Source organism: Marmota marmota, unplaced genomic scaffold (assembly GCF_001458135.2).
Source record: "Marmota marmota marmota unplaced genomic scaffold, marMar, whole genome shotgun sequence".
In the NCBI taxonomy this organism is placed as follows: Eukaryota; Metazoa; Chordata; class Mammalia; order Rodentia; family Sciuridae; genus Marmota; species Marmota marmota.
In genome coordinates this window covers 25,148,410-25,158,409 of record NW_025999977.1, presented here as the reverse complement: position 1 = coordinate 25,158,409, position 10,000 = coordinate 25,148,410, and the positions used below count along the sequence as shown (strand labels likewise).

Here is a 10,000-nt window from a genome sequence, read left to right as displayed (position 1 = left end):
GCAAGCCTGTAATCAAAACGGTGCCATTCTGCACTTTTCTGCCAGTGCTTTTGTTAAATGGTGCCCACACCATGCAGCCAGTGTGCTCAGGAACCGGGCAGCCAAAGGTGTAGTATGTTTTTAAAATATTGCCTTTCTGTTCGTCCAGGCAACAGGAAGAAAAATAAAACACTTCCCTCTCCTCCCTGGCCCTTTGGTAGCCTCCAGGCTGGGAATGCAACTCACTGCCCCACAGGGTGGTGCAAAACCCTTAGGATGTTAAGACAGCAAATGGTTCTGCAAGGTAGAGAGGACTCAGAGATTACAGCTGGCTTGAAATTAGTTGATGAATATACCCTCATTCATACAAATATCCTTTTGAAAAATAATTTTACAAGCCATGGGTTGAGCTTTTTTTTTTTTTTTTTAACTTTTGCAAAACCCGCCAGCGTGTTTATTTTGTATATTTTTGTACTTAGCCATGAAAATAGGCTTGAGCTCAACTGTGAAGTCGGTACATTGTGTTAAAAGCACGGCCATATTGCACTTCTGCTTATCTATTCAAAATGCCACATTACAAGTGGCTGGTGCTTATAATCTGTATGGTGTGCTGTTGATAATTGTGAATACTGTAAAGGGTAAACAGTCTGAACTCCACTCCTGCTGCTCCTGTTCCCGAGGTAGTAAGGCTGAGCGTGTTACATCCAATTATGAAGTAAAGCATAATGCTACTAATAGCAGCTATATAATTTAGTTCGGTCCTCAAAGACCCTGTTTTAACCTATGAAATTGAAAAATTGTTTTATTCACAATTTGCTTTTTGTTCATTTTTTTTCCAGGTGCTTTTTCATTTCTTAAAATTATAATTATTAATTGGGCAAAGAAGTATAGGCTGGGTAAATGGAATTATTCTTGAACCTCATAACATTCCCCCCATCAAAGCAGGTATTTTCCATCAGATGGTGGCTGTTCAAGTACCCTCCCATAACACACTTGGTGATTCAGAAATGACCCGGTGCTGGGTTAGACTGTCGCCTCTAAGGCTGGTGGGCTCTTCCCCGTTGCTGGAAGGGCTCACAGTCAAGACAGGGCTGGCCCCCAGCCCCTTCCACCACCAAGCCTCCGCTTTAGCCTCCAGAGGTCAGCATAGAATTCAAGTTAAAAGTGATTTCCAACCCATATTTACAGAAGAATTATTTATCCCACATATTACCTCAGGGACTTTATAAAGAGCTCATTTGAGTCTCCGTATATTAGTGCATTGTGAGTGAGCAGGTCAGCTGACTCAGACTGAGTAATCAACTTTCCTTATCCCCAATCCCCGAGGAAAGAATGTAGCTAGCTTGGCCCCCACTTCTCTCTGTAAAATATTTCAGTGAGTTCCCTCTATTTCTAGGGCGACTGGCAACAAAGGTGTTTATAGTTGGTAGATCCTGGCAAGTGGGCATGGATTGGGAAGTCCGAGAAGGCTTTTCCTTGGCATTTTAAAATAACTATTATTAGATTAAAGAGGGATGCTGAGTGAGGGACCTGTGTTTAGGATTAACACTGTCAATACTTTGGCGGCCACAAAATCCACAAGGCCTTTTCTAAATAGACAACTAATCATCTGTGAACAGAACAAATGCCATCTAAGAAAACAGAATGAAGGCACTTTAGTGATTGTACCACCATCAGTTCTTAGGAAAGTGGATTAGAAAGTAGACTGGATTGGCTTTATGTTCCCCAGTAGGAAAGGAAAAGTAGGCTCATGGCTCCTGTCCTTAACAGTGAGGGCATGCCACAGTTTGGGAACGTGGCTTAGAAGAGACATGCACTTCAAAAAGATTCAGGCAGACCAACTCAGGAGAATATGATGTTGGAGCCATTCATATAGCTTTAGGGTAGGGGCGGAAATCTGTGACTGATTTGAAACAATAAAGGAATTGGTTCCATGTATAATTAAAATAAATGTTTATTTTCTGATCCTTATACACTAAAAAAATGAATTAACAGTTGCCTTAAAAACACCAACTTCAAAAATATCGTCTTTACAAACAGCAAATTACTATTTGTGAAAATACAAATGTGACTGTCAAAATTATTCTAGGCAAATGAGGAGAAAAAAGTCCACATTAGGTTTGAGGACTTTGGCTTTTAAAATGTTATCACTTATGCTCAGAACTTCACCTGAGCAGTATCAAATGTTTCTGCTCTAATTGTCGGAATATGTTCTTCTCCTCAGAGAAAAGAATTTTTAAATCATCATTAATATTAAAACCCTAAGGAGCACCTGGAGAGCCTTCCAAACATCTCAGGCCCCAGAAGCCTGTCCCTGTGCCCAGGTGTTGCAAGGTCTCCAAACAGCGATCTGAAATGCCTGCCTGCCTGCCTGCCTGCCTGCATGGTGTGGTGCTTCTCAGGGAAAGGGAGGATCTAGAGCAGAAACTTCCATGTCCAGTGACTGGTATGGGGAGATGAAGGAGCCCAACTCTCCCTCCAATCACAAACACGCAGTTTGGTTATTCATGAAAAAACACCCTACTCCCACCTAAAACAAAACAATGAAATTGTGGATTCTGTGAGCAGAGAAGACATTTCAGAGTCGCCATTTTTATGAAAAAAAGACTCCCATCTTCGTGTATAGTAGTTATGCCAATGCCATTGAGAACTAATTTGAGTTGCTTTTTTGTGATTAATTTTTCCACAACTATATATTTAGGTAAAAAGTCTTAAATATATTATAATCAACATTAGTATCAACTTGTAAAAATTCCTAATCTGAATCCTCTTACCTTATTTTTTCTATTATTATTTACAGTTGAAAAAGGAAAACCCAGATATCTATGAAGAAAACCTTCATTACCCCCTTCTGCTTATTTTAACCCAAAATGGATAGAAGAGTAAGCTTCTCAGAAGATGAAGAAAACATCTATTACCCAGGGAATAATTTTATGAAAACAGGAATCTGCAATGGATATAATATGGTTCCCTGAGATTTTTGAGGCCCCAGGACTCAGGGCCCCCACCCACTCTTCAACATTCCACACATGGGCTTGGGTTAGGGACTACGCAGGAGTACCCACATCATCTCCAGCCATCTCCGCCTCCCTCCTTCACCTCCTCTTTTTACAGTCTGCTTGTTGCTTTTCTTATACCAAACCTTTGTTTGTCTTTAAATATGTATAAGCAGGCTGTCTGAGATTTGAATTTGACTTGTGAGCAACCTAAATATTTTTCCTTCTAAAACAGAATTTCTTTTGGTGATTCCCCCCCTCCCACCCCCCCCTTTTAAAAAAAAAAAAAACAGGTTTTTGTTCTGTTTTGGTGATGATAGTTTTTAATCTGTAAACATAGCAAACATCATGATTCTTTCCTGGTTAAAAATAAAATAAAATACATCTTTCTGCTCTCCCTCTAATAAATTCTATTAAATTTGCCATCTCTTTCTCTGTCTCTCTCTTCCTCTCTCATTCTTTTTTCCCCTTAAACAGGATGTTTTTTTCCCTATAGATGTATAAGAAATGACTACATCAGCCCAAAGCCTCATAAACTGACCGTTTGTCCTCTGGACACAATAGCGTGGCCAGCCCTCTGCTCCTCCTCTCCAATTATGTGTGATTAGTCTCAGTGTGCTGTGTCAAGGAGGGGGAGTGTGCTGAGTGCTTATTATCTGTTTAGGTACAAGAAGAGCACATTTAGGCTCTGGCTATGAATGAAAAGTGAGCCTTTATCAGGGCTTAAATCTAACTGCTGCTGTTCTCCAGGCCTCTTTCAAAACAGGCCCTTTCCAGAGAAATTTTGAATCAATGGTTGATAAACTAGATTGCAACCAGGGGGAGTTTTAAAAAACTCAATCACACAATTATCTTATTTAAAATAAATATATATTGTTAGATGCTGTGATTCAAGAGTGTAGCAAACATTTAATAGGTGCTACCTAGGAGGAGGAGAGAAGGACTTTCCTACAGGGAGCCCAAGCCTGCCCTGCCCAATGCACCCCCAAGATGCTCTAATGCCTTTTGTGGAAATTCAGATGTTTATCTGTAAGGAATCATCTGTGCCCACTTTGGCAGTAATGTCATTAGGTAGGTTAGCTACATATCCTCATATCTTTAGCAGAAGCAAAGTGTGTTTTCAGTGTGATACAATTAAAGTGGTGGTGGGGGGTGCTGAGGGGTGCATCCTTTTGCATGTTAAACCAACTTAGCTGTCATAAAAATAGCGACTCTGAAATGTCTTCTCTCCTCACTTCTATCATCAAACAAATTTTTCACCATCAGTTTGCATGTCCTTGTGTTCCCCACTTCTTCTGCTCCATTAGAGCACCTAGATGGATCTCAGAAGGCATAGGTCAAGTCGCAGTTAGATCATACATTTCTTTCTCACAAAAACTTGAATTGCAATGCCAAGTGATGGGCTAACATCACAATAACAGCAATTTATTCCTCTTTGGATAAAACAGCAGTCTATTCTCAGTGCTAGATAAAGACCAGGGCAATGCAAACCAGCCATTTAGCTGAGTAGTTCAGCTAGTGGCAGCTCTCCTTTGGTGATTGTATAGGTTGCACACTGGCTTCATATTTTCTTGTTTAAAAATTAGAATTTGGAATGTTTTAAGAGGTAACTCAAGTAGTTCCATTTATCGTGATGAAAATACAGAAAAAAAAATGATTTCTTCTGTAAAACCTGCAACTAAATCTGAAAAAAGGAAGCCCATCTCTGTAGTGGCACCTAAGATGATCTATTTTTTTTTCCCCTCCTTAAATGTAGAACAGCAGGCTCAGGCCCTTGAGAATATTTCTTTTTTTCCTCTCTCTCATTGGCAAGAATTCAATTTGCATTTGTGTGGTGTGAATATAGAAACCCAGGGCTTATATCTCTGGGAGAAATTGTATTTTATTTATTTATTTTAATATTTATTTTTTGGGTGTAGATGGACACAACACGATGCCTTTATTTTTATGTGGTGCTGAGGATGGAACCCAGGTCCCGCCTGTGCTAGGCGAGTATTCCACCGCTGAGCCACAATCCCAGCCCCAAGAAATTGTATTTTAAAAAGTAAACTACTAATGTATTTAAAATATATATATCTGAGCCGGGCATGGTGGGGGCATGCCTGTAATCCCAGCAGCTCGGGAAGGTGAAACAAGAGGATCACAAGTTCAAAGCCAGCCTCAGCAAAAAGCTAGGTACTAAGCAACTCAGCGAGACCCTGTCTCTAAGTAAAATGCAAAATGGGGCTGGGGATGTGGCTCAGTGATTGAGTGCCCCTGAATTCAATCCTTGGTGCAAAAAAAAAAAATACAAAAAGCAGCTTTTTTTTTTGTACCAAGAGATACCTAGCAAAGAAGTATACTTAGCCTCATGTAATTAAAACCTAGAGAATATCCTGTCAAATGTTTACCATTTTGTTAAGTCAGTTCTTTGTGGAATTCTCACTGGAAATATCTCTAGTCTAGGTCTTTAAAAGTTTATTAAAAAACTGTTGTCATATATTATTGAATAATTACAAAGTGTTCTTATTTCTCACATTTTAATAGAATGTTGATATTAAGAAAGAAAAATATGACAGCTGTAAAAAGTTTATCCACTTACATTTCTTTTGAACTTTGTGATTATTCCTATGCATCAGTATTGGGTTATATAATTGCAATTGAAGTGGCCTATTCCATTACTGTCTATGTAATTATACATGTGTTTGTTTCAAAGGGAAGCCTACCTACGTAGGAACTCATAAGTATAATGATGATATTCCTCTTCTTTGTGTGTCTTTACCTTTGATAAAATTCATGGTTTTCCTTTGTCCTACTAAGTAGATTTGATTGGGAGTAAGAATGTTCCTGATATCGCCCATGGGCAGTTCCAATACAGTGATATGAACAGCCACATACAAGTTGGTTATAAGAAATATATTTTATTTTATAGCAAGACATATGCTGTGAATTGGGATAAAAATGCTAGAACAGACGACCTAAGAGGTTGATGCTATTTTGTATAAATTGTGTATTTTGTTGGCTTTTTGACTGAGCATGAAAATGTAACTTCCATTAGGGAAGGGTAATTTAGGTGCTCAGTATTCAGCAGAAAACTTGTCGGGGCCATAAAAGCTTTTCTGGCTGGTTCCTCGGGTGTTTTCAGAGGAGAGCTGCCCGCCCCTTGCTGATTTTCCCTTTGGCTTCAGTATGGGCTGAATTTACCACTGCATACCTGTTGAATCAATTTGGGGGATCCAGCAGTTAACTGAGTGAAAGGAAGGATTAGTGGCCCTCTGGAGCCCTATTTCAACAGCCAGGTGTCTGTCCTAAACTAGTTAACTGCTTTTGACAGTTGAAGAACCTGGTTTTATTGCCATGGGCAGCAGGTAGTGGTGGTTTGTTTTTGTTTTTATTTTGCCTTCTCTCCACTACCAAGTAGGGCATATCTTCTTTTAAGGGTTAGGTGTTTTTGTTTTAATAGGAGTGGACTGTTGTCTTCCTTCAACCCAGCTTCCATAGATTTTTGTCCTTGTGCTTAGTCAGCATTTGATTTGTGCTCCATGTATGCCAGACACTTGGGTAGCATTGTTTGGCAAGACCCTTTCACTGAAGTCTGGAGGGAGAGGCAGGATGCCCACACAGGGGCCGGAGTCAAAGTATATGGAGACACACACACATACATACACACCCACAGGAACACTGGGCAGTTAGCCCTGAGACCTGGGCTCTAGTTCCCAGATTCCCAGGCAACCCCCACCCAGATAAAAAATCTCCTGACTTCAGACTGCATGAAACATCATAATTATGCTGAGTGTATTTTATAGAGAAAGGATGTATTTGAAAGTCAGACTGATTTTAGGCAGAGCAAATATTTTTCTCTAAGTGGACTGTTTCCAAATTAGGAAGAAGCCTATTGGTGCTTAACAAACCAGTAGGCCTGAAACAACACTTTCAATTCTCAGATTTCATTTCAACCAGAGTCCACTGCCCTGGCTGTGGCTAAACGCTCACTGTTCTCTGCCCTGGAAGTCGGTGCATTTGGAGTCTGTATTTTGCTTTTTTTGTCTCCCTGACTTTTCAATTAATACATTTTTTAAATAGATAAAACAGATCATACTGTGACTTTTAAAATGTCAACAAGCTTGTAAACAGAAATGTAATAAAATGGCTAATAGGAGATTCAATAGTTAATGGAGGGCCTGAAGTGTGAGCAAATACAGTAGCTGTATATTGGAAACTGTGCGAGTGAAGATGGCTTTAGTATTGCAAACTGAGGAAGAAAATTGTTTTTAATTAGCACCTTCATAAGAACTGCTGATTAATACTGTTTTGTTTGGTGAAAAGCTTTCAGCTGAGTAATTTGTACAGCCATTACAACAGTTTTGTTAGAGCGGGACTCCTGTTGTTAAACACAAACAGCAGATGATAATGGTGGAAGATGAGTTTGTCATGTAACAATTTACCTTATTGAAAAAAGCTTTATGTAAAACCCAATACAGTAGGTACCAGCAGAAATCACATATTTTAAATCCTTCCAAAATTGCAGTGTTCCATGCTTGTGGGTTTTTTTTTTCCCAGGGACTAGAAGCAGATTTTATATCATTTATAAAATTATATACACAATTTAAAGGTGGTGTAGCATGGACAGGCCACTTTCTCAGCAGCAGTTTACATTGGAGCAGTAAAGTGGCCATGTATTCAAACACCTTCTAACTACACAAAGCAGGCTAACAAATGGAAGCCTAATTAAATAATGTTACTCAGATGTAAATTTGCATTGGAACTGGATGCAGGGAAATAAGAATTGATGTTTTTGCTTGAGGTGGGTTTATCACACATAGGATCTGTTTAAAAAAAAATCTCAACGGAAGTTTAATTAACCTTTTTTTTTTTTTTCCTGGCGATGTTTTAACCGACCAGAGGACACAGCGCCCATTCAATGAGACCTGACCAGGGAATAAGAGGCACATTTCCATGAACTCCCATCAAACAGATATTTCACTAGCCAGAAGCATGGGAACTATTTTTTTTTTAATACAATGCAATGGTACAGCATATTTGCATTAAAATATTACACTACCCAAGACTGGTAAGAACTGTAAATTATTGTAGTGGCGTAATAGAGCATGATTTTTTTTTTTTTTTTAGACAGGCCTTCGGGGTAATAACCAGGGTTGAGGCTCACGACAGTGCCAAATAAGCTTTAGACAGCATAATAGTCTGCAAAGAAAGCCACAGAGCACTAATGTGAAGGAAGAGCTGTCCACCACATGCAGCAAAAATCACCAAAGGTCATTTTATGGTAGCAATTGTGACATAAAATTGGTGGTCATGCTACATGTCTAATACTCAGCACAGCTTTATAAATGATGGGCCCCTAGCGATGGCTGTCATTAAGTGCTTTCATCATAATAAACTTTAAACTGTTGGCTTTATGAATCGCCAGCTAGCTTCAGCTGTTCGTTGGATGGAGCTTGCAGTGCCTTAAGTGTGACAAGACCTATTAGGAATTGCAACCATGTTTCAAGCGTACTTGGCTTCCCCACTCCTGGGGTGATTGCTGCCTATTAAACGGCGTCTGGGAAGATTTTCCTCCAGCAATCTCTGATCAAGAGCTTTTTTGGGCTTTGACCTGCATTTCCTTCAAGACTTTCTCTGAGGAGTTTTATAAGAGCAAAACTCCAGAGGATTTATAGCCACTTCTGATTAATACCTTTCCAGTTTTTCTAGCAACTCTCCCACTGCTGCATAGAGAAAAGCTTTCATTGTTCCTGAGGTGCTTATTTGTGACCTTTTCTCTGCTTCCTGATTCCCTCTAACGTGTTCTCTCTGTGAAATCCTCGGGGTGGAACCAAGACAGTTGGTGAAGTTGTTACAGCTGGAGGGACAGAGAAGGAAGGAGGGAGTTCTTTTATGTTTTTAAAGGATTCCATGCAGAGCGGCCTGGCCCCGCCCATTTAAATACCCGCTGTGACGTCACCCGCCGTCCGCGGTACCCAACGCATCCTTAATGAGCCCTCGGTGTAAATTGAGTCGACACATAAAGATTTCATGATTCAAATTACACTTTCATTAACCTTTAGCATGGGAAGTCTTTTAGTTTCTATAAATCTTACAGTGACCTACCGTCTGTCCTACTGATGTGAATAATGGATGTTTGGGGAGTCACTCTTTAAAAACTCAGGGTGTTTAATTTACGAGGGCTAAATACATATTTCAAACTCACTTAGCAAGAACTTTAGCTACTTCTTGATGCTTTTTCTAACTTGGATGTGCCCTCCCGCCCCTCCCCACACCCGTCGTTTTCTTCTGCGTAACAGACGTTTGGGCGCTGGCGAAAGCCCCTGTCTTCCCATTCTCCTTAGTCTGCCTTTTTTACGTCTAGGGGTGGTGAGGGGAACGTCTCAGGTGTGCCCACTGCACAATTAAATTATCAAACCTCCGAGGGACAGATTAGAACTCAGCTGGGAACACCTGGGGACTCCGGGGTGGCTCTCGCCATTGCCAAAGGAGGGTCTGCCCACTTGGTAGGTCTCGGTCCCAAACTTGGCTTCCCAGATAAAGTGTGGCGGGCTCAACTCTTCTTCTCGAGAGGAGGTTTCCACGGCTGTCAGACTGAACAGGAAAACCATTAGCGACTGTGTCAACCCGAAGGGAAAACAGGAGTTGGAGGACTCGTGGCTTTTCGCCTACAAAGCCGTGCGCCCGCCCGCCGGTCCCACCCCGCGAGCCAGCCAAGAGTGGACAAGTGCATTTGGAGGCCGCTGCCCAGGTGCAAGGGGAGGGGGCGGGGCGGGCTGCAGAAAGCCCAGAACAAAGGCGCCTCCAGGGGCCTGTGCGAGGTCACCTGCTGCCTCCAGGGCAGATTAAGGAGGACTGGAGAGGGCACTTGGAGGAAACGCTGGTGCTGCTGTACTTCTTTGGGAAATCAATTCGTCCCACCCTAAATAGGGCATTTTTGCCTTCCCTCTTTGGGAGTCCCAGGCCAACGGGCTTCCAGGTCTCAGAATCGGGTTCTCAACAGCCCCCCCCCCACAAAAAACTAACACACAAAAACAAAAAAA

The 10,000-nt window shown here is 41.0% G+C and overlaps 1 protein-coding gene across 1 annotated transcript in view; it reads left to right on the top strand.

Annotated features, from left to right (window-relative positions):
• Camkmt (calmodulin-lysine N-methyltransferase) overlaps positions 1-3,379 on the top strand; it is a 377,032-nt gene extending 373,653 nt beyond the window's left edge. Inside the window, exon 11 of the mRNA XM_015479709.2 lies at positions 2,780-3,379. Coding sequence (XP_015335195.2) covers positions 2,780-2,857 — 78 coding nt within the window. The 3' untranslated portion in view covers positions 2,858-3,379. The remainder of the gene's footprint in view (positions 1-2,779) is intronic.
• Positions 3,380-10,000: the final 6,621 nt, after the last annotated feature.